General features: G+C 36.9%; 1 protein-coding gene across 7 annotated transcripts in view; it reads right to left on the reverse strand.

Annotated features, from left to right (window-relative positions):
• Positions 1-26,355, reverse strand: part of EXOC6B (exocyst complex component 6B) — a 616,021-nt gene that overhangs the window by 178,864 nt on the left and 410,802 nt on the right. For all 7 annotated transcript variants that reach the window (XM_045446460.1, XM_045446458.1, XM_045446457.1 and 4 more), the window contains one exon: positions 4,469-4,610. In XM_045446460.1, coding sequence (XP_045302416.1) covers positions 4,469-4,610 — 142 coding nt within the window. The remainder of the gene's footprint in view (positions 1-4,468; positions 4,611-26,355) is intronic.

The following is a 26,355-nucleotide window of genomic DNA, read 5'->3' on the forward strand; positions in this document are numbered from 1 at the left end:
TTCCAAGGACTCACAGACAATAGAGAAAATACCACATGCACACACCACTGGGTAGAAAGATGTAAGTGTTAATTATCTTGTCATTTGGGGCTGCTTTTATACGCCTCTGTATAGTTACTTGAATTTTATGTATCATTTCTTTAAGATTTTTTATAGACCACTGAGCATCTAAAGAAAAAAAGAATTAGGGGGATGGTATAGCAAAAGACATAGAATAGAATTCTTTCCTTTAAAGTAAAATAAATGTCCGTGGAAAGTTTCTTGACAGACAAATTACTGACAATCAGAAATGAAACATTAAAACTTCTTAAATCAATGAAACTTAGTGGTTCCACAATATATGGACAAAAAAAATTTCAGTGGTAATATGGTTATTGGAGGTACTGTCGTGCCCTACAAATGCTGGCTTCAAGCTGACTCCTGAGTCTGAAAGGCTATTACCAATATATCAAATGGCTATTCAGATACCGTACTGGCTCTCTGGAACCGCTTTTGCATGGATAACAAACTCTGTTTCCACCCTTTCATTCATAAATACAATATTATACTGTATATAAAGTGATCTCTCCACCTCTTAGTCTTAATGGAAAGCTAGCTCTCTGCTAAGGAAACCAATTTGCCTATACTTCCCTCAGGTAGAAGATGCTCCTTCTTTGACATACAACGTACTTCAGAATCAGGCCATAACATAGGCATCTTCCTTCCTCCCCTGTGCTTCTCCTAGACCATCACTCCTCTTCCTCAAGGCTCCTATATTTTAGCTTTATCACCTCCATTCCTCTTTATCTTTTAGTTCTGACAAAATGCAGTCATGTAGTCCTTCCCAGTCATTCATCAGACTTAGTTGCTGAACCAATGACATTGGCTGGTTGCCTACTCCTACTCTATATATAGAGAGTGAAGTTCTACTCTTTTCTCAAAACTCAGAAATGGATGACTTCATACTAAATAGCAAAAACCAATCTTGATTCGTCTAGCCAATCATTATGTTTTCATCCTCCAAGTAACTAATTGGTTAAAACAGAGGCATGTAAAACAATTTTGGCTAAGTAGATGCATGGAATCTGACGGACGATTTCTAGAAAAAGTTCTGTGGCTGCTGGATATTATCATTTCTGAATATAATCCCTGGAATTGTACTTATATCTGAATGATGAGATCATGGTAACTTTTATTTTCTTTTTCTACTTTTCTTTTTCCCCAAAAAAATTCCGCAAAAAGAAGTTTTTCTTTCTGCAAAATATAAAATTTTGTAAATTAAAGTATTGAATATGTTTATATTCAGTTTTTTAAAGGCTCTGTCTGCTATTTTCAACATTTCTGTTATCAGTGGGTCTATTTCTATTGCCTGTCTTTTCTTCTTATGGGTCACATTTTTTCCTGTTTCTTTACATGTCCAATCTTAGCTTTTTGCTGTGCAATTGTCAATGCTATATGGTTAAGAGTCTGAATTTTTTTGTGTGTTCCTCTTCCTTCAAAGACAGATGGGTTGTGTTTTAGCAGGCAATTATTTTATTTGTAGATTACCTTTATCTTGGCAGGCCTCTTTTAATTAGGCTTTGTTAGGGTGGATCAAGATTGGCTCTTACTCTAGAACTTGAGCACTCTTACGGTCTAACTTTTGGGGGTCTTACTGAATGTACAAGATAATTAGCTGGTCTCTCAACTCTGACTGATCAGAATTCCAATGTCTCATAGCACTGTGGGACCTCTAGCATTCCTATTAAGCCCACAGATCCTCAGAGGCTGTTCTCTGCCAATCAGAATTTTAACCTGCACATGGCAATTTAGTTTTTGACCAAGGGCTCAAGGGCTCTCCGATGCAGACTTCTAGAGTTACTTCTCTAAACAACTCCTTGCTCTCTTGTATCTTACCCCACAAATCCCAGCTGCCTCACCAGCCCTATATGCCTATCTCTTTTTTATTTTGTTTTGTTTTGGTTTTTTCTATGTAATACACTGCTTTTTATTTTGGCTCTACTTTCCTGTGCTGCTGTTTGGATAGTACCCTCTGATAGAAAACAAGAGTGAATGTCAAGTTTACCTTGTGCATTTCCCCTTTCTGAAAGATCACAGCTTTGTGCTGTCTGCTATCCAATGCGTGAAATAAACTGCTTTATACAGTTTATCCAGTTTTACAGTTATTGACAGCAGAAAGGTAGCTTTGAAACCTGTTACTCTGTGGTGACTGAACTGGAAGTCTCTAATAAGTAATCAATTAAAAACAGCAAAGCCAATAAAACCTTAATTTCTAGCCACCAAGAGCCAAGTGAGGGAAACCAAGAGGCAGTAAAAATAAAAAGGTGGGGAAGAAGTATTAGCAGATTTTAGTATTTTCCACTATTTTAATTTTCTTAGAATCAAAAAAAAATTTCAAGTCATCATATCATTTTTGTTCATTTTCATTTCTTGCTGACAGCACAATGAACACCAGAATGCTCTTTATTTCTTCCTTCTTCTTCCTAACCAGAACTAATTTTGTGTTCAACTCCAAGGGCATGATTCATGATGAACCAACTGTCCCAATTACAAGGTCCTCTATCACTTTTCCAGATACTCAGTCTCTGGCCTCCCTTAGAGCCGGAGGTGACCGTACAACTGTATGATGACCAATGAGACACAACAAAGTAGTCTGTTAGGAGTCTCCTGAAAAGGTTTCAATTATCTTAATAAAAGGAATAAGTGACACTGGGCTCTTTTTCCTGTCTTGAATGTGAATCTCCTCTTCTTTTTTTTATTGAACTATAGCTGACATACAGTATTATATTAGTCTCGATGGCACGACATAGTGGTTTGACAGTTACATGCAATGCAAAATGCTCACCACAAGTGTAGTTACCATGCCACCATACAAAGGTATTACAATATTATTGACTACCCTCCCTAAGCTTTAATTTTCACCTCTGTGACTTTCCCTATTTCATAACTAGAATTTTGTACCTCTTAATCCCTATCACCTATTTATTCATCCCCCACTCTCCCTCTGGCAACCACCAGTTTGTTTTCTGTATTTATGAGTCTATTTCTTTTTTTTTTAATTTGTTTTATTGTTTAGATTCCACATTTAAGTGAACATACGGTATCTGTCTTTTTCTCTTAGCATAATACTCTCTATGTCTATCTGTGTTGTCATGAATGGAAAGATTTCATTCTTTTTTATGGCTGAATTCAGTACAATTCCATTGTAGATATATACCACATCTTCTTTATCCATTCATCTATCTATGGATACTTAGGGTGCTTCCATATTTTGACTATATTAAGTAATGCTGCAATAAACATAGGGCTGTGTGTATCTTTTCAAATTAGTGTTTTTGTTTTCTTTGGGTAAATACTCAGAAGTGGACTCACTGGGTCATATGGCATTTTGGGGGTTTTTTGAAGGAATGTGAATCTCTCCTGACTATAATACAATACATATATGAGAAGGAATAATATGCATGAGGAGGAAAATTCCACACTCTAAGTGTGGCAGAGGAGAGGGAACAAAAGAGCCTGGGTCCCCTAAATACCACATGATTTCACTCACATGTGGAATCTAAAAACCAAAACAAATGAATAAACACACAAACAGTAGAATCAGACCTATAAACACAGAGAACAAACGGCTGGTTGTCAGAGGGAGGAGGGGTGGAGGGATGGGCAAAATGGGTAAAGGAGAGTGAGAAATGCAGGCTTCCAGTTAAGGAATGAATAAGTCATGGGAATAAAAGGCACAGCATAGGGAACACAGTCAATAATATTGTAATAGCCTTGAATGGAGACAGATGGCAGCTGCACTTGTGGTGAAAACAGCCCAAGGTATATAGAAGCTGAATCACTATGTTATACACCTAAAGTGAATATAACATTGTGTGTCAACTATACTAAAAAATAAATAAGTAAATAAATAAACAAACAAACCAAACAAACAAATAAATAAATAAAACTTGAGTCCTTGATGACATCACTGAGCAACGAAATCAACACAGCAACTCACTGCCTCGAGAAAAATAAAACCTATGTTTTTAAACCACTCTAACATTTTCTATTTTTACCTGCAATAGAAAGCATTTCTGATTCACAAATGCACACGCATTTGTTCTTTAGACTAAGAAGAGTTTGCAGATTAGATGTAAAAATAGCCTTAAAATATAACATAAAAAAAAGTGACTGGGAACTGCATTCTTCCGAAGTCTTCAGACTAATCAGGTTTTCTTTGGTGCCTATAAAACGCACGTCTGCCTTACCTCCCACTCTAGATTGCAAATTCGTTTGTGGCCAGAGATCTCTGTTCTACATGTGGGCCTAGGCACTCTGGGTGCTCAAATCAGCTTGATGATAGGCCATTTCTACACATCCTTCAAGTTGTCTCCCGTATTTGTCGACCCCATCGGGAACAAACACCCCACAGACTTAAACTTCTTGGTTTTCACAGACGTGAGTACACAGGTGAAACAAACAAGTGAAGGGTGGTTCACTATCTTACGTTCACATTCTCTGACATCCAAGTTGAACTGCTGCAATGCTCCCAAGGTGAGCTGTCTTACTTCGGCTTCCAGCAACAGCTGCATCAAGGATGTGGCCAAATGCTTGCAAGCTGACATACATGCTGTCTGGGCCACTTTTCCCTGAAATACAAGAGCGTAAATCATGTTAATGGATTACAATGAAATTCCAACAAAAATGACAACTCATTTTTCAGTTAGAGATTTCTTTAAGGTTTTCTCCATCGTGATAGCCTCGGCATTCAATAATCTTGGATTAATAGCACCTGGTGGCAACATCTTAAATATTAGCTTCGTCACCCTGAGTTAGACAGCTGTAACATTAAACTAAAATTCACAAAGCCCAGATGTTTAACATCCAAGTGCTTTTACCTAAATCAACAACAGATAAACGATATTCAAAATTTTAATTAAACAGAGAAGGATTTTTTCCACAGAAATAAATTTTAAAAAGTCCCTTCCAAAATTACTATAATTCTTGGGGCGCCTGGGTGGCTCAGTCGGCTAAGCGTCTGACTTCGGCTCAGGTCACAAGCTCACAGTCCGTGAGTACGAGCCCCGCGTCGGGCTCTGTGCTGACAGCTCAGAGCCTGGAGCCTGTTTCAGATTCTGTGTCTCCCTCTCTCTCTGACCCTCCCCCGTTCATGCTCTGTCTCTCTTTGTCTCAAAAGTAAATAAACGTTAAAAAAAAAATTCAAAATTACTATAATTCTTAAAAGACAAATGTAAACAACATGCCCTAATTTATCTAGAAACCAAAGGGTTTACTGCTATATGATTTAACACACACAAAAAGGAAAAGAACAATTAAGGTTTCCTGAAAAAAAAAAAAAAATGAAAAGGATGAATTTTGTTTTCTTAAAAAATGAACACGAAAGGGTGCCTGGCTGGCTCAGTTGGGTGGAGCATGTGACTCTTGATCTAGGGGTTGTAAGTTCAAGGCCCATGTTGGGTTTTGAGATTACTCAAAAAAATAAAATAAAATCTTTAAAAAAAAAATGAACACTGAGGTTTATAAACATAAACTGTAAGCTAATTTTATTTTAATTTTTTAATGTTTATTTTTGAGAGAGAGAGAGGGACAGACAGAAACAGAGCAAGCAAGGAAAAGGCAGAGAGAGAGGGAGACACAGAATCTGAAGCAGGCTCTAGGCTCTGAACTGTCAGCACAGAGGCCAATGCGGGGCTCGAACCCATGAGCCATGAGATCATGACCTGAGCTGAAGTCGGATGCTTAACCCACTGAGCCATCCAGGAGTCCCTAAGCTAATTTTAAAAATATTGATATTAAAATTAATATTTACTATCTTCTTTAAAAGATTCAAACACTTTGCATCTTAGTCCCAGATCTAAGCTATAAACCAGAGAAGAGAAATCCACTTTTTTCCAGATACTTATCCATTTTATTTGTTATTTATCATCTATTCTGAAAAACAGGATGATAATGTTTCAAAAAGTCTGAGATCTCAAGTTAGTCAATGGATCCTTCTATTTTGAAATTATGAAATATTTCAATCATATAGAAAGGTATACAGAATTATATGATGAATACTTATGTATCTATTAAACATTATAAATATAGTTTCAGCCCTTGTATGACCTCCTTAATCACTTTCTTTTCTCTCCCTAGAGGCAACCATTATTGCTGCTAGGTACACCAGCTAAATTTTTAAAATACTATTATAAAGTTACATATAAGTATATAATAAAAAAAATTTTATGTATTTTGAAACTTTCTATCATATCATACAATATGTCTCTCTGCAACTTGCTTTTTTGGTTCAATATTATAAATGTGAAATTTTTTAAATGTAATACATGTGGCTGCAGTTTATTCTTTTAATTATCCCACGGTATTTCATTTTAGGAGTATACCACAATTTACTTGCCTATGTCTACACTTCTGTTGTTGGAGATCTAGGATGTTTACATATATAGATATAGATATAGATATAGATATAGATATAGATATAGATATAGATAGATATATAGATATGCCTATCTGCTAACATGATACATATGTGTATATATATAGATATATATGTATACCTATATATACATATATATGTATATTCTATTATAAATGCAGTAGGTCATGGAGTAATGTAAGTCTAGTAAGAAGTCATGAAAATGCCAGATTCTGACTACAATGTCTTTAACATTTTTCTCATATGTTTCACTGGGCCAGGGCCTTCCTCAAAAGTAGCAGGCTTTAAATGAAAAAAATATAATAAACAATACCACAATGAATTTTGAAATTTGTGTACCTTTTTATATACTTTGGATAATTCCTTTAAGATTATTTCCTTGGACCATATTAGGGTATCAGTACTGTGATTCATAATGCATATGCATATATGAGAAGAATAACATAGGTGGAAACTAGATCCCTAAATATCTCACTATAAACTGCTTTGCTTAAGGTATGTGCTGATTTATAATGTCCCCACATATTTATGAGAGTATCACTAATTGCATAGTCACTAGCACTGAGTACTATATAAATTTTTCTCTCCTAATTAAATAGGAGATATTTTATGATTCTATGTCTTTTGATTACTCTGTGAGATTGAATGTTTCCCAAATTTTTATTTATTTGACTGCAATATTATTTTATGGCATAAAAATAACAGGGTGATAAGCAATGCCCTATTTTGTATACATACTAGAAGTGTTCCTCATGTATGTGCTTCTGCTTGTATGTTCTGAAGATCCACACTCTGGATGACTTAAGACAACAAATGGAAATACCTAAGTTAGGGAGTACTGCACAGACCGAGTGAGAAAGAGGCAATGGAAGTACACAGAATCCTAAAGAGAAGAGTTATATTGTGAATGAAATCCCCAATAAGAGGCTTGCTTTCAGTTAAACCCACTGGAGACCTGAAACAGACACCACACCAAGGAGAGCCATGGAGTTCAACACACTTACAGGCCCTGGGTGAACAATCAGAGGGGGCGGATCAATGCTGTGAGGAGCCCTGTGGGTTTTCAACAATGAGAGCGGGAATGGAGTGAAGGAAGGAAGATGAGACTACAGCAGATGCCCAGAGATAGCAGTGCAGATCAGAAGCCAGAAAAAAGGGTAAGAAACTGTCATCTCATGGGCATTACTCTATGCCCATTACTCTATGCCCAAGATTTGCTACAGCCTAAACAGTTGGCATCTTGTGCTATTTCACTTAATTCTCAGAATTACCGCAAGAAGTTGGGATTATTTTTTTCTTTTAGATAAATAAACTAAGGCTCTCTGTGAAGTTCAGAAATGTAGACAAATTCATAGAGTTATGGGTATTTCCACCCTGTCCTAAATCTGTATCTTTCCACTAAACCATCACCTAAAAAGCAGTAGTAAATCTTACACTGTCTTACACCGAAATACTGAGCAAAAACTGGTCCAGATGTTAACAAGGTTAATGGGTTATCCAAGGCATAGACTAGGCCCAAACAGGTAAGATAGTGGTAGCTCAGGAGCCAACTCTTCAAATACTGAGTAGCAGCAGGGACATACTTTGTAACTTGTAGCCCAACGTGATTATCAAGGCCAAGATATTTAAAGGACCCGACAAGGTGAACATGGAGATGTTGTGAAAATCAAACAGCTACAAGCCCCATTAAGCCAGAGGCTGAAGAAGATAGTATTGGAAAGGCTTCTTTCAGTGGCCAAAACAGATTGGGAGAAGCACAACTAGACTGGTAACATGAAAATAAGATAGCTCTGAGTCAGAAAGTCCCCTAGCTGTGTAATTTGGGGTAAATTAGTTGATACTTCTGATTCCTTATTCAACTCAAAATAGTAAATAGCCTATTAATCTTAACATAGTCACAAGAAACACAATTTGGCTTTCATGTCCATATCAACATATATCAATCAATAACGCTAAATGCACTTATACATGATCATGCCTTATTCTACTCTAACACACAAAGGTATTTAACTGCCCTCCAATCACTTTTCACCCGACTTCCCCTCAAGCTAATTATTTCCAAACAAAATGATAATTGCAGAAAATCATGTTTTCATTGTCAAATATTTTTCCAACTCTAGAAAGCACTTTGGGACTTTTCTAATTCACAGCCCACTATCCATTCTCTCTTTCGCTTCTAGTTTCCATTACACTGTCCATAGGTGTTCAAAGAAAGGATAAACACAGACTCAGGCAATGACAAGCAACGCGCTATGCAATAAAAATTGGTGGTTTCACCAATTTTTTCACCCTCTTCATTAAGTAATCTTATTACGAAGCAGATTCTTTCCAAGAACATACAGCCAACGTCTCTAGGACAGGGTAAGAATTTGGGACTTAGGAAAACCTAAACTGATGAAATGGCCCATAAAAATGCCTTTTGGATACCTCTAGGAAGACTTTCAAATCAGCCTCATGACACCTAGGCTGTATCTCATGAAGCTGTAATAGTGTCCGTGTATGGAGAACCTGCAAGAATAAACGTAGAATGCCAGACAAGATGAAAAATGAGCTCAGAATTGCCATATTTTGAACACACAAGAAACCTGGGGTGCAGGGCGGTTTGAGTCATAGGGTCTTAGAACTAGTTCAATAGGCAACATCATGCTGCCTCTCGATGCATCTACAATATTTACATACTCCAAGACAGTCAACAAACATCACCTAAATGAATTAAAAGTCCACTACCACCCACTACCAAAGCATTTTAGTTCATAGTATTTTTCAATCTAGTTACAACTTTTTTTTTTTTTAAGTTTTAAGACGGGGAGAGGAGTAAACTGGTGACAAGTTCATAATGTTAATTCAAAATCAGGCTTATGGCCGTAGAGAGAACCACCACCACTGGGTGTGAGTCAAGACCCACGAAAATACTTTTTTGGTTTTCACCATGTAGCTCTTTGATAACCAAATCAACTCACTCACTTACTGCAAAAATATACTCAGACTTGGGGCGCCTGGGTGGCTCAGTCGGTTAAGCGTCCGACTTCGGCTCAGGTCATGCTCTCGCGGTCCGTGAGTTTGAGCCCCGCGTCGGGCTCTGTGCTGATCGCTCAGAGCCTGGAGCCTGTTTCCGATTCTGTGTCTCCCTCTCTCTCTGCCCCTCCCCCGTTCATGCTCTGTCTCTCTCTGTCTCAAAAATACATAAACGTTAAAAAAAAATTAAAAAAATATATACTCAGATTCATATTCTGTAATTCAAATTATTCTCTTTACCTCCGCCTCTACTTACTATCTGTCTTCCTTGTATCACAATACTTTACACAGAGTGATATACTGCACTGTCATATAATGCATGTACATTTTCTCGAAAAGCATATGGTCTGAAAGGAAAGAAACTATGGCATCAAAACTGCAAAGCAGGTACACACTGATACGTAACTGTATGTCTTGGAGGTATCTAATTCTCTTTATAAAAAGGGAGATATCCATTGTTTCTTACACAAAGACACAAACACAATTAAGACAAATGTTTAGAAATCTCACAGACTCCTTAAAAGACATACAAAAAGCTTAATATTCATTACTTTCTCTTTTTTAAATTTTAATGTTTATTTATTTTTCAGAGAGAGACAGAGTGTGAGTGGAGGAGGGGCAGAGAGAGAGGGAGACACAGAATTTGAAGCAGGTTCCAGGCTCTGAGCTGTCAGCATAGGGCCCATTGTGGGGCTCGAACCCACGAAGGGTGAGATCATGACGTGAGCCGAAGTCAGACGCTTAACCAACTGAGCCACCCAGGCACCCCAGTATTCATTACTTTCAATTACAATGTACTTCAATTACACGATACTAAGTTCTATGTCAGAGAACACAAATGAATAGAGGTGAGGAGCTTAGAGAAAGCATCGCCATCATCAATCCCACCACTATCTCTACCATCGCCAGACTGGCTGCCTTCATTTATTAAGCATTGACTATGTCCAAATGTTTTGAACATGTTCTCACATAATTCTTGCAAGAACCCCATGAAGTATTTAACCCTTGATTTATACATGTGAGTACAGAGGAGTTAAACTATAGAGTGTATCTTGCAAGTGGTAAAGCTGGGATGTGAACCCAGCCCTGTCAGACACCAAAGACTTAATAATCATTTGATTCTGCTTCCGAGTAAAGGGACTTTGGTAATTGCCATGTGTTTCTGTTGCTCCATGACTTGGGATAAGGGAATGGAGAGGACAAGAAAAATCACACAAGTCTAAAAGGCCAGGATACTGAGCGAGAGGTTTTTTCTCCCTTCTCCATTAAGGAAGCATCAAAAGAAAGCTCAGTTCACAGTAGGTACGAGAATGGACTCCAACCACAGCTCTCTGTCAGCTTACTGGGATCAGACCCTGACTCCAAGATCACCAAGGATCTTGGCTTAGTCACTGCAAATGGCCAAAGCCAAATTTCTCTTTCTCTGGATAATCTTAGCAAGTTTCAAAGTAAGACAAATGCAAAGTGCCAGGAACTGTTCTGTGAAAGAGAGCTGTCTTTTTCACACCAACTTTCTCTTTTGCTTTTGCTTCCTGAATAACACTCCCTTGCTTACATTTTGGTTTTGTCAAATTTTTCTTTCTCAAGTCATGTAATGAGTTATTTCACTGTGAAACAGAGAAAAGTTCAGATGCAGAAACTGATCTAGCAAGGCAAGTAAGAGCTCTGCAGAGAGAATGTAAAGCCACGCTATAAAGCGCTCCCTTTCTGTTTACCTGGTGCCTCTGCTCCCTTAACCTTCTATTCTGACCTTTACTGTAGGCATTCCCTTTAATATGGACCCTTGTCTTATTTCTGCCTGCCCCAGGGAACTTGATTTTTGATTGCTAACTTGCTTTCCTTTATTGAATAAGAAAGCTACCTTGTTCCTTTTTCCTCAATAGCCCATAGCTATGGATAAGACCAATTCATTCCAGAGCACTGGGTCTCCTATTTATTTAGGGTGGACATTCATTAAGTTATATTTGGAGGAATAGAACTCTGGGTCTTCGCATAAGTTTTTGCCATCTGGGACCCATGCCTAGAACTTGGTTTCCCATGTGCTGCAGAAATTCCATGAACAAATTTTTACTTCACCATTATACTTAAACCATCTAAAAAAAAATCACACATCTGGGTGCCTGGGTGGCCCAGTTGGTCAAGCAACTGACTCTTGATTTTGGCTCAGGTCATGATCTCACGGTTCCTGAAATCAAGCTCCCCGTCAGGCTCTGCACTGACAGCATGGAGCCTGTTTGGGATTCTCTCTCTCTTTCTCTCTCTCTCTCTCTCTCTCTCTGCTGATCCCCCAACTCATGCTTTCTCTCTCTCTCTCTCTCTCTCAAAATAAATAAACAGACTTAAAAAAAAAATCACACATCCTCTCCAAGTAGATTTTCCCACAACTGAATTCATGTCTTTACAATCCTGCCCAAAGAACATTCTTCAAGTCAGAAAATCTGTATAAATATCCACTCACTAAAATCATGCACAAATCCCCATTCTAGACAAACAAAAGTTTCCTAACAGCTAAAACAAACAAACAAACAAAGAAAAGAAGTGAAGCCCAAGGATGGTAGTCAAAGTATCCTGGACAACATATATAGTGTCATTTGAGCCATCAGTAGAGCCTACAATGAGATGGTGAGCCCCTAGTAATCAAAAATAAGAAAAACATAAAAAAAAAAAAATAATAAGGGTAAACAATCTCTACCTTACTTGTCATGAAACAATTAAGAAGTCCAAAGAAAAAAGCATAGTCCAAACAGAACTTGGAGTATATACTACTCAGGATGTGGATGGAAGGAGAGGAGGGATTTACTGGTTCTGAGACCTAGCCACTTGCTTCACTTTCTTATCCTCAGTCACCTTTCAAGAAACATAAGAACCCTTTAAAAAGAACAACAACACTGTTTGCTATGCGTGCTTTTATTGAGGTATAATTACAAACAGTACATGTGCAAATCTTAAGAACATAGCTTGATGATCTTTACGTATATAAAAACCTATAAAGCTGCCATCAAGATCAAGATAAGAGAACCCTTCCATACACTGGCAAGTTCCTCATGGCCCTTTCAAATCAGTAAACCCACATAGATTATAGCCACATAGATAGTTTTGCCTGTTCTTGAACTTCATATAAAAAGAACCCTATAGCCTTCTTTTGTGCCTAGCTTTTTAAATTCAGCATGTTTTTGAGATTCATCCATGTGACTGCATGTAACTATAGTTTGTTCTTTTTTATTGCTGAGGAGCATGAATAAATCACAAGTTGTTTATTAATTTTTTCTACTAGTATATATTTGGGGTTGTTTCTATTTGGGAGCTATTCTGAATGAAGTCTTTCAGTGGAAATTCATTTTCCTTGGAAAGATATTCAGGAGTGAGATTGTTAGATTACAGAGTAGCTGTATGTTTAATTTTATTAGAAACTGCCAAACTTTTGGGGCGCCTGGGTGGCTCAGTCGGTTGATCGTCTGACTCTTGATTTCAGCTCAGGTCATGATCCCGGGGTCATGGTATCAAGCCTCCTCAGGGGCTCTGAACTGAGCGTGGAGTCTGCTTAAGATTCGCTTTTTCCCTCTGCCCCTCTCCCCTACTTGTTTGCACTCTCTCTCTCTCTCTCTCTCTCTCTCTCTCTCAAAAAACAAAACAAATACCCCCCCCCCAAAAAACCTGCCAGTTTTTCAGAATGATTGTGCCATTTCACACTCTCAGGAGCAAAGTATGGGAGTTGTTCCACAGCCTCTCCAATACTTGGTACTGTAAGTCTTTTTAATTCATACTATTGTGCCAGTCTATAGAGGTAACCATTGTAGTTTCAATTTGTATTCTTTCATGAGTAATTCTATTAAAACATATTTTCATATGCGTACTGGTCAAATGAATATCCTCTTCTAAAAAGTACCTGTTCAAGTTTATTGTCCATGTTGGTAGTGGATGGAGGTGGGGAAGAGCTAATAGATTTTTATTTTTTTTTTTAAAGTTTTTATTTAAATTCCAGTTAGCTAACATACGGTGTAATATTAGTTACACGTATACAATATAGTGATTCAGGATAGGCACCTTTGTTGAAAGCCAAGTGACCACATGTGTGGGAGTCTATTTTGGGACTCTCTATTCTGTTCCATTGATCTTTCAGTCAAACTTTATGCCAATACTTCACTCTCTTCCTTACTAAATAAAGCTTTATAGTAAATATAGAAATTAGGCAGCATAAAGTTCTCTAACATTCTTCTTTCTCAAAATAGTTTTATTTTAGGTTTTTGAATTTTTATATAAATTTTAAAAATAGCTTATTAACATCGATACTCATTTCCTTCAAGATTGGTATGACTACTACAATTCCACATACATAGAAGAAATGTTAATTCATTATATATCATGGATGCCTTAGGGCACTGAGGTTTAATTCTCACCCAGAAGTCTGGTAGAGAAGAGCTGCTAAAGCGTAACTTTGGGAGAATTGACATTTTAATAATACTGAGTCCATAAATACAGTAAACTTTTCTATTTAACTAGATCTTCTTTAATTTTATTTGGTAATGTTTTGAGTGCACAACTTTAGCACATATTTTGTTTGTTACAGAGTATTTCCTGCTTTTTGATGTTGTATACTACACTGATTTTTCATTTCAGATTCTAATCCCTCTTTATTAGCACAAAGAAACAGACCTATTTTTTGCATAGTGACCTTGTATCTTGTGATATGGCAAACTTAGTTCCACTACCATTTTTTAAAGATCCTCATAGGAGGCAAGGGAAACAAAAGCAAAAATGAACTATTGGAGCCTCATCAAGATAAAAAGCTGGTGCAGCCACTCTGGAAAACAGTACAGAAGTTCCTCAAAAAGTTAAAAATAGAACTACCCTACCACCCAGAAATTGCACTACTAGGTATTTCTCCAAAGGATACAAAAATGCTGATTTGAAGGGGCACATGCACCCCAATGTTTATAGCAGCACTATCAACAATAGCCAAAGTATGGAAAGAGCCCAAATGTCCATCGACTGATGAAGGGATAAAGAAGATGTGGTACATACATACAATGGAATATTACTCGGTGACCAAAAAGAATCAAATCTTGCCATTTGCAACAATGTGGATGGAACTAAGTGTGTATTACACTAAGACAAATAAGTCAGTCAGAGAAAGTCAAGTATCATTTGATTTCACTCATATGTATAACTTAAGAAACAAAACAGATGAACATAGGGAAAGGAAGGAAAAATAAAATAAGATCAAAACAGAGAGGGAGGCAAACTATAAGAGATTCTTAAATACAGAGAACAAACAGGGTTGCTGGAGGGGATGTTGGTGGGTATGGGCTAAATGGGAATTAAGGGCATTAAGGAGGACACTTATTGGCATTAGCACTGGGTGTTGTATGTAAGTGACGAATCACTAAATTCTACTACTGAAATCAATACTAAACCATATGTTAACTAACTTGAATTTAAATTAAAAAAGAAAATACAGTGCTGAAGAAAGTAAAAAAAATAAATAAATAAAAAATCCTTTAGGATTTTCTATATCAGCAATTGTGTTATCTTTTTAAAAAGAAAAACGTTTCATTCACTCCCCCTTTCAATTAGCACTCTTTTTATTTCTTTTACTTGTCACTTTGCATTAACTAGCTCCAATAGTGTGTTGAATTGGAATGGTGAGAGCAGACATACCTGTCTTGTTCCTGATCTTAGAGGTCAAACATTCAGTCTTTTACCATTAAGTAAAATGTTAGCTGTAGGTTTTCATAGATACCCTTTTATTAGATTAAATAAGACTAGATTCGTCTGCTAAGAAGTTTTTTTTTTTTTTTTGACAGGGTGTCCATTTTTGCTAAATGCCTTCTCTACATCTCCTGAGATTCTCTCTTTCTCTCTCTCTCACTCACACACACACACACACACACACACACACACACACACACTAAATAAGTTTCTTTTTTTTTTTTTTTAAGAGAGAGAGTGAGCATGAGCAGGGGAGGGGCAGAGACACAAGGTGAGAGAATTCGAAGTAGGCTCCATGCTGTCAGCGTGCAGAGCCCAGCACAGAGCTCAAGCTCATGAACCACGAGATCATGACCTCAGTTGAAATTAAGAGTCAGACGTTTAACTGACTGAGCCACCCAGGTGCCCCAAATAAGCTTATTTCTAATAAAGACATTAAATTTATATTTTACAAACTTCCAATGAAGAGACTCCAAACTCAGATTATTTTGCCAGTGAATTCTATCAAGTATTAATCGAAGAAATCAAACCAATTCTAGACAAAATCTATTGCAAAAGAGAGATGGGGAGAAAACATTTCTAAACTCATTTTATGAGACCAACACTACCCTGGTGGCAAAATCAAAGGCAAAGACAATACAAGAACAGAAAACTACATACCAACATCCTGCATAAACACACATACACAATTTCAACACGTTAGCAAATCAATGATATATTATGTCTAAGTGGGTAATTACATAAACATGTCTTATGATTTCTAATTTATTTCTGTTGCAGATGGCAAACATAGTTGGTTAGATTTTACTCCTTTTAAATTTATTGAGACACATTTTACGGTCCAGAATATGTTCTAGCTTAGTGAATGTTCCATGTACACTAAAAAACAGCTGGTCGTGGTAGAATGCCAATTAAGTCAAGTTGTTTTACTGTGGTTCAAGTCTTCTATACCCTTAATGACATTGTGTCTACTTGTTTTATTGGTTATGGAAGGAGTGTTAAAATAATCAGCTGTACCTGTGAATCTATTTATCCTTCCAGTTCTGTCAGTTTTTATTCATGCAGTTTGAAGATCTGTTACTGAGTGCAGACACCTTAAAGGTTCTGTAGCATGCTCATTCTCTCCTTTTCTTCTGGGTCTCCAAGAACATAAGTGTTATACATTTATGTATGTATGTGTGTATGTATGTATTTATTTTGAGAGAGACAGAGACAGCATGAGTGGGGAAGGGGCACAGAGAGAAGAGAGAGAATCTCAACTAGTCTCTGCGCTGCCCACCAGAGCCAGATGTGGGGTTGGAACTCATAAAACTGCGAGATCATGACCTGAGCTGAAATCAGAGTTGGACACTCAACTGACTGAGCCACCCAGGCACCCCAAGTGTTATGCCTTTCAACTGTGTTCTATCTCTCTTTTATGCCCTATTTCATTTTTTTAAATTAAAAGTACATTTTTTTTTCTTTTTTCTATGCATTTACATTTTGGTGGTGTTTATAGACCATTGAGTTAAATTATCTTGACTTCTGCTTCATTGAATCTCTTATTAAACACATTTAATCCATTTTTAAGAGCTCACATAATGAGCTCTTCATTACAAATCCTGTATTTTGCTATTCTTAAACACACATTTGAGGGGCACCTGGGTGGTTCAGTCGATTAAGCGTCCGACTTCGGCTCAGGTCATGATCTCACGGTTCGTGGGTTCGAGCCCCACATCAGGCTCTGTGCTGACAGCTCAGAGCCTGGAGCCTGCTTCGGATTCTGTGTCTTCCTCTCTCTCTGCCCCTCCGCTGCTCATGCTCTGTCTCTCTCTGTCTCTCAAAAATAAATAAATGTAAAAAAAAATTTTTAAAAACCACATTTGATTCCTAATATCTGTTCAAATAATCTTTTTTTGTGTTTTGTTCATTACTTCCTGTTTTCTTTAACATATGTATCAGTTATTTTGAAATCTCTACTAGCATATCTGGATTATCTAACGATCTGCTTCTATTGACTGTTTTAACTTTTGATTGCAGGTCAGTTTTTCTGCTTATTATCATGTTAAGAAACTTTGTTTCACATACCACACATTGCAGATAAGATGCTACAGAGGGGTTAAATTATGTTATCTTCCTCAGCAGAGTTTTGAGTTTTGTTCAGGCAGGTAGTGGATCCTCTCTCATTCTGTCATGCTTGTTTTTAAAGTTACAGTGGGTCTATTTTAATTTCATTCTTTATCTTAGGACCTTCTCCCTAATCCCTGCAAATGGCCTTACTGAATGTTTAAACAGAAATGCAAATGTTTAAACACAAAGGCCATGTGTTCATCAGGTCTCTCTGTGGGTCCAATCCTCAATGTCTCTGCTGTGCACTTTTAGAATATTTGCTCACCTATCAATATTTCAGCAGCTGATGTCTTCTACAGCTCCAGAGTAGGCCCTAATTTATGAAACTTAGAAATTAGCCAGGGACTGAAGGAGAATTTTATAAAGACATTGGGGGGGGGGGCTCTTTCTCTGTGTTTCTTTGGCACCCTGTTCCTCTAAAACCTGTTGTAATTTACATCCCAAGAATTGATCCCTTCCTTTTTTGGACAATTCTGTTTCTATATTTTGTATATAAGTATACAGATATAAAAATATAAATATAAAAATATTTATGACTAAAGAATAAGTCTCACTCCCTCATTTGATCTATGAGATCATACCCAGGACCCAAAGAACCTTTTTAATTTACCAATATATACCAACCGGAAAAAAAACTATAATAGCCATTTAAAGAATTTTCCCTGGCCAATAATTTTATGTGCACTTGTCTTGATTTCCATTATCAGTTTGGCAAACGTTTTTGCTTTATAATGAAAATGCATTCATATATGGCATTCATATATTCATATAAACTCAAATTCACAATAAAGGATTAAGAGTATATATAGCCAGTTAGTCAGTACATTCCCATTACAAAACAACAAAAATACCAGCAAATACACCTTGACGTGTATGTTCTACTGACATAGACGACAACAGGGTTAAATATTAAATTGCCAGTGTAAATATTAAATATTAAACATGTGATTTAATGAAAACAAACATTAAATACAGTGCCATGGAACACTGAATTTAACCTTTGCCTCAATTTTGTCATCTGTAAAGTAGGATTGTTATGATGGTTAAATAGAAACAATTCCTATGAGTATTTACCACACTACCTGGTACTGGTAAGTACTCAGTAAATGTCTTCTGATTATTATAATATTTATTCCTCTGATCCCGAGCATGGAAGACAGCTGAAAAGACACTGGGTATATCTGCTTAAAATGTAAGTATTTTTTGAGCTCATAATATTTTACTAACCATTTACGCCTTTTATAGAGTCAGATGATTTTCCTCTTTTTAACCAAAAAATTCTGTTCACGCAAAAAGTGGAAAGTGTACTTCCCGTTCTGAAGCAAATCAAGGAGAACATGCAATTAAGTGCTAAATTGAGCAGAATAAACTCTAAGTGCTATATGATTTTAGAAGAAACGGTTATGAGGCCAAAATAGTCAGAGAAAGCTTCACAAAAGTGGTAAGGCTTACGGGGTGACCTTCGTTACATCCCAATAACAACAACATGGAAATGTTTTCAAGTGGCTTCCAATTTGAAATGAGGTCATATAAAGGACTCTACAAATAACAATTATTACTACACAAACCTCCATAGAATAAGAAGTCCTCAAATGAGAAATAAAAACTCTTCCTTTCTCTTTCCTCAATTCCTGTTCAGGTTAAAGGTCAACTTCATCAAGTCATCTCATTAACACAGAAATGTCTTTGAAGGGATTCAGTCCTTGCCATGCTTGACATTTCACCAGACTGCAACCAAGATGCCAAAGAATCAGATTCAAATATTAATGAGGAAAAGGTCACGATGAGGTAATCTCCAAAGTTCTATTAGTTCCTGTTTTCTGACCCTGTCCGATCCCCCTCTCCTTCTCCAGTCCTCGCTTACTACATACATTTACAATCACTGGCTTCATTTCAAGATATACCCTCTAAACTGTAATTTCACTTGAAGTGCATTTTAAGTGGAGGCCTCCCAGATGCTGATTTCTAATCCAAGGGTGATCTATAGAGGTATCGAGTTAAAATAAAAAGAAGAGAGAGAATCAACTAAAAACTGTACTCAATTTTGATATTTAACTACCAGAACCAAAAAAAAAAAAAAAAAAAAAGGAAGAAAACTAGGAAGAAGAAAAAAGAAACACTCTCTTTCAAACTTTCCAATAAGCTATTTAATAATGTGACAAAGCAGAGTGTATTAAAATATTAACCAAAGCTTCCAGGAAAACCTCTATAATCTCAATTGTTTATTCAAGACCTTTACAAACCTCATAAAAAATTAAGTGGGCTTGGAAAAAACACACCACAGCCATAGGAGAAAGTTTACAAAACACAATGGTACAGACGCCTGACTGTCTGCCAGCCAGTCGCTTTTAACTTCCACATACAACTTATTACTCAGTTCCTAACTGGTCAATACCCTAAATAAGAGCATTTCTCCTCCCAAACACCTCATTAGCCTGAGTTTCTTTTTTGCTTTTTTGAGCTAACGTATCCTGTAGGTGCTTTGGTTCATTATTTTCTGCCAATACAAATACTTCATTTCAGAATATTTAAACCCTTAGGTTTTCTCTGAGGGAAATCATTTAAGATCTTCTTTACAACAATTTAATTAGCTCTGTACTTAATCTTACTATGGGAGAACAGTGCATGAGCCACCATGTCCATTTTATGGCAAGTCGTAGTGAAAGCAAGACAGGACTAGAGGGGATGTGATACACAGAGAAAGAGCCAGGACTTTGGTTCATACTAAATTAGGTTCAAATCCTGGCCCTGTCACTTCTGTGCCCTTTAAGGAAAGTTGTCTAATCTTAGTTAGACTTAGCTTGTTCATCAGTATAATGAAGATAATGACACCGACCTTGCAGAAATTTATGCAATAAATGGGATAGCAGACTGTAGAGACCTATACAGTATCTGGCACATATTAGGGCCTCAATGAGTGGCAGGCAGTGTATTATAAAATATTCTTATCTTTGCGAGGAGTACTGCATATGGATCGAGGAAACTTTTAAATGAAAACTTGTTTGGGTCCCAGGCCGAATTAAATATTCCACATTTCCTGAAAAGTGGTTATACAAAAATTCTGTAACATGCAAATTCTAACGTGAGCTGGATTCAATCAACTTTCATACACGTAGAAATCCACTCTGAGTTCATCATGTTGTAGGAAATTGAGCATGAAATAGGAATATTTCACTCAGTCTCAGTTTGGGAGAGCAAATACTCTTAAACCATTTATGTCTAAGGAAACATGCTGCATATTCTCCCCATCCCCATCTTTCCCCTTCTGAATGGTCCTACAGGAGCCGTAAAGAGGAAACTTTTCATCACAGCGTATCTGTGTGAAAGCAACAAAATATGTTAACAATTAGAAAAGAGGAAACCTGAAAGACTGCCTTGTTAATTAAGGAACTCGCTATCAAAGAACTCATTAAAAGGTAATGAAACCAAATGGCTATTAAAATAAATACCCACTGAATAAAGATTGCCTGGCTAACAGCCCTTCAGTATAGTTTTTCACAAACACTCTCAATAGTAAAGAGCCAGAAAAAGATGAAAAGCCACAATAATGCTACAACCAAGACTGCAAGAACAGAGATGAAGTTATCCTAAAGTAGAAGGCAGAAGCTGAATTAAGAAACATGTTCCTACATTTTCTACATTCAGAATACATCAAACACTCTGTAAAAGTCTTCTACAATCTATCCCTTGATCTCAGAGACACCGAGAATTACATAATACAGAACTAGACAGCTGTTCCTCTCTATACTTGTTACTCTGAGCCATTAAGTTAGAATGTGGCTTCCCCTATTCCTAGTACATCCCTCAACTACTTCCTGCCACCTAGCTTCTTTCTTAAATCGAAGTAGAAGCTGTGCATCTTGAAGAGATGACCTAAACTTATAGTTGAAGGCAAACTGTTGAAATATAATGTAATCTCAGAGGTGTAGTCCTTGAGTGAAGGAAGAACAAGAACGGAAGAATCTCTGTGACAGGACATGCTAGAAACTGACCATTTGCACTGTATCCCACAAGTTTAGAAACTTTTTAGAGATGCAGACAATGGTGACAGTAAGACACCGCCTCCACTCAAAACAGAATATATGTGCAGACTATGTCAGTTGCCTGTTCATCATCCCTGCTCCCTTCCTCATTAACAAAATAATCCTTGGCAACATAAATAGAATATGACGTTTCTCAGCCTCTTGTCAGATATGGGAGGCAAATGATTTGAAAGCAGAAATGTCTTCAGAAGCCCTTTTGCCCGATCCTTCCTTTTTTCTGCTATCTAAATATGTGATGGCTAAAATTCTGCCTTAGAACTTTGAGAAAAAGGTTAAGAAACGACAAATACCTTAGCCCTGACATTCCTGAGCCTCTGTGTGATTATAATTTCTGGAACTGTTATTATGTAAGGAAATACAATCTTAGGTATGAAAGCCATTGAAGTTGATTAGCTGTAATAACTGGTAACTTAAAAGCCAGGAGAACCAGGAAATCAGAGGAGAGATATGCATATCATTACATACATAAATAGTTTAGGGAAGGGATGAGACTGCCATTAAATGGGGAAGAGAAAAGGATGAAAGGCTGTCTACTACCCTTGTTTTCTGACAAGGATTCAATGTGTAAAGAACTACATCTGGGGTCAAGTAGGAGAATAAAATACCAGCACATGGCCCAAGTAAGAATGCCACAAAATGAAGAGAGAAAAAAAAAAAAGGGCATAGCATCTGTGGTTATTTTACGTGTCCATTATATTTCATGTGTCAACTTGACTGGGCCACGGGGTGCTCAGATATATGGTCAAACATTACACTGGGTGCATTTGTGACAGTATTTTCAGATGAGATTAACATTTAAGTCAATAGACTGAGTAAAGCAAATCCCCTCCCTAATGTGGATGGGCCTCATCCAATCAGTAGAAGGCCTGAATAGAACAAAAAGGCATATCCTCCTGTGAGGAAGAAGGAACTCCTGCCTAACTGCCTTGAACTGGGACATCAGTCTTTTCCAGACTTCAGACTTGAACTAAAAAACAGCTCTTACTGGGTCTTGAGCCTGCAGGCTTTCAATCCAGAATTTACACAAACTTCCTGAGTCTCCAGCTTAACAACTGCAGATCTCAGGACTCCTCAGACTCCATAATCATGTGGGCCAATTCCTACAATAAACCTTTCATACACACACACACACACACACACACACACACACACACACACTATTGGTTCAGTTTCTCTGGAGAATCCTGACCAATACAGGATCCAAAAAACTTCTAGAATTCTCAAACCTCAGAAAAGTATGTATTAGAGGATACAAAGAAAACTTTCAAGAAACTCTTTGATATCATCATCTAAAAGGTGGAATAAATCATTTTCAATAAAAGAGGAGCATAAAGCAATAAGGAGAAAATGGTGTGAGGTGAAATAACATGACAAATCCAAGAGTCAGCAGGAATTACAAAGAGAGATGGATAAGATAAAAGGACACCAAAAGCACAGTAACTAAATTAAATTCCATACGAGAGGGAATAAGTGTAGGATTTGCACTAAGGAAAATTAACCAAGTTATATGGAAAACAAACATGAGACCTTCTCTCCCAGAACTTGGACAACTGGTATAAAGCTAAAAATTATACGAGAGAAGATGATCAGTGTGAACACAGACGATAAAGTTCACTTCAGGTCAACTGATGTTTGTAACGGGGAGCCAAGAAAAAAAAAAAGATGAAACATCAAGAATAATCAAGGGGCACCAGGGTGGCTCAGTCAGTTAAGCACCAGACTCTTGATTTTGGCTCAGGTCACAATCTCGCAGTTTGTAGGAGTGAGCCCTGTGTCTGGCTCCATGTTGACAGTGTGGAGCCTGGCTGGGATTTTCTCTCTCCCTCTCTCTCTGCCCCTCCCCCATTTGTGCATTCATGCACGTGTGTTCTCTCTCCCCCTCTCTCTGTCAAAATAAATAAATAAACATTTTTAAATGCCGGAATAATAATACTAATCTTGATCTAAAACACTGCAACATATTAAAACTATAGCAGAGGAAGAGGGAGATAATGCAAATGTGTGATAAACCGCTTATATTATGTCACATATGAAAATTTTCACACTAATTCTAACACTTGGAGAATTACAAATTTAAGAGTATTTTGGAAAAAATGAAAGGACTTATGTTTTTCAAAGCTCTGGGGATGTGCAAAAGCTATAAAATATGGCATAGGTACCAAAACAAACAAAAGAAAATTTAAAAAGAGAAAGAAAGAACAAAACAACACACTCATAACCAAATAAATAGCACAATAATTGTATATTGTTTAAATTATCTTATTAAAAGACAAAGGCAAGACCAAAAAATTGATGAAACTGAAAGATAAAATAATGGGTAAAGAGAGAGAGGGAAGCATGAGTCTCATAAGAGACTCTTTTTTTAAAATCTTTTTTTATGTTTATTTATTTTTGAGAGAAAGAGAGACAGAGTGCTAGCAGGGAAGGGGCAGAGAGAGGGGGAGAAACAGAATCTGAAGCAGGCTCTAGGCTCTGAGATGTCAGCAGAGCCTGACATGGGGCTCAAACCCACGAACTGCAAGATCATGACCTGAGCCAAAGTTGGACACTTAACCGACTGAGCCACCCAGGCGCCCCAGCAAACCATAAGACTCTTAATGATAGAGAACAAACTGAGGGTTGATGGAGGAAAGTGGGTTAAATGGGTGATGGGTATTAAGGAGCGCACTTGCTATAATGAGCACTGGGCATTATATGTAAGTGATGAATCACTAAATCTACTCTTGAAACTGGTATTACACTATATGTTAACTAACTAGAATTTAAATAACAGTTTGAAAAAAATAATGGGTAAATATACATAAGGAAAAAGCAAATGTAAATGAAGAGGCAGTCATATATTAATAACAGATAAATTCAAATTCAAGGGGCTCACTAGTGGTAGGTAATGGGGAAATGATAAATAAAAGACCAAAAAATGCCAGTGACAATACCAAATGTTGGCAAGAATTTAGAATAACCATAACTCTCATACTATGGTTTTAGAGACGTAAAATGATCTGGTTACCATCAAAGACCACTAGGCAGTTTCTTAACAACGTTAAAACCATACATTTATTTACCATTTGACACCAATACAAATTAAAATAAAACTGAACACACGGATTCATTCTTAACATCAAAAAAATAGACAGAATTAGACACTATGAGCTTCCCAACTTAACACAATTAGAAATATACGTATGTATTTATAAAGTATTTTTGACAAAGTTACATCTATATTTAACCACCGGTTTAAAGAAAATACGGAGCTCAGAGGACCATGTTAAGTGACATCATAGCGATGTACCATGGGACATCCTGCAAAATCAGTAGGTGGTTTTCTTTAACAAATAATGGACAAAGAATTAAAAAAATGTAGAGTGTGTACAGATAAAAAGTGACTTAGGAGCCTTCCAATTACAACGCAGCTGATGTAAAACAAATCTTCCCACCAAGACCCACTGTAAAACTTGATAAAATAACACAAACAAAACAAAATAAAAACAGCTGTTTGAAGGTATCAAAGACCAATGAAGGACGCAAAGATTTAAGGAAACAAAAGAGAAAAGTTAAACGGTGGAATTTCTCTCATGTTTCTTCCCTTTGGGGCATTTGCTTATTCCCAACACAGAATTCGGGGGCTGAGAAGGAAAGTGGAGTGGCTCAATGATGTGGAGTCAAATAATAATGGATTTAGCACTCTTACTTCAGGTCCTCAGACACAAAGACAGTCAAAATTAGGGAATAAGATGATGTTGGAGGAAAGCGTACTGCAGAGATTGACATTCCTTCTATTGTTTCCTTTTACTTGATCCTAAACTGTAAGGGGGCATGAAACACAAACAACAATCAGGAAGAATCAGCTAAGAGGTGAGAAAGCTAAGTAGAATTTAAGCAGTCTCGTGGGGCTAAGCAGAGGTTTGGAGATCAAGATCCACCAAGGAATAAGGGCACTGGCAAACAGGCCAAGATCCAGGTTGAAATTCCAACAGGACCATACCTTATGATCACATGCAAACCAGAAACAGACTAATCTTTACAAAGCCTTAAGGATAGCCTAGTTTGCAGTGAGAATACATGGTCCAGAACTTAAAAAAAAAAAAATTATCAGAAGTATCAAAAGACAGAAATATATCATGAGAGGGGGTGGGGCAAAACAAGATAAAAAATAGAAAACAAAAACAAACCCTTGGATAATTCAGATACTGTAATTATCATATGAAATAATGTTTATAAAATTGGTAATAAGAGAATTTTACTAGAGATCTGAGATCAATAGAAAATTGATAAGAATTCTAAACTGAAAAACACAATTTCTGAAGCTGAGAACCCAAAACATGTTTTTAATGACATATAAGACATGGCAGAAGAAAGGATTTATATACTAGAAGATAGGTCCAACAAAATATTCAGACTCCGGCAAAGAAAGAAAACTAGATGTATAAAACAAAGTGTTTTAAGAAACATATGAAACAAAGTAAAAGAGCTAATAAAGTGTAACTGAAGTCCTAGGAAGAAAGTAAAAGAAGAGAGAACTGGACAGAAGAAATAGTTGATGAGATACTGGCTGGGAATTTTTCAAAACAAATGAAGGACATGAAGCCCCAAATCCAAGAAGCTCTATGAACATCAAATAAAATAAACAAGAAGAGTCCCACATCTAGAAACATTTTAACACAAATAAAGAAAATTAAAGGAAAAAAGAAAACATTCCTTTCTATTCCTAGTTGTCTGAGTGTTTTTGCCACAAGAGTGTTGGATTTTTTTTAATCATTTATCTGCAAAATTGTAACAATAACGTGGTATTCTTCCTTCACTCATTAATGTAGTGTATTACCTGACTGCTTCTGTGATAGTGGGCGAGTATTATATTCCTAGGTAAGATCCCAGTTGGTCAGGGTGCATAATACTTTCAATATTGTTGGATTCACTTCACTAGTAATTTGTTGAGGGTTTGTGGTTATATATTGATGTAGAATACTGGCCTGTAATTTTCTTTTCTAGTGATGTCTTTATTTGGCTTTGGTATCAGGGTAATGCTGCTGTCCTAGAATGAGTGAGGAAGCGTTCCCTGCTCTTATA

Source organism: Leopardus geoffroyi, chromosome A3 (assembly GCF_018350155.1).
Source record: "Leopardus geoffroyi isolate Oge1 chromosome A3, O.geoffroyi_Oge1_pat1.0, whole genome shotgun sequence".
Lineage (NCBI taxonomy): Eukaryota > Metazoa > Chordata > Mammalia > Carnivora > Felidae > Leopardus > Leopardus geoffroyi.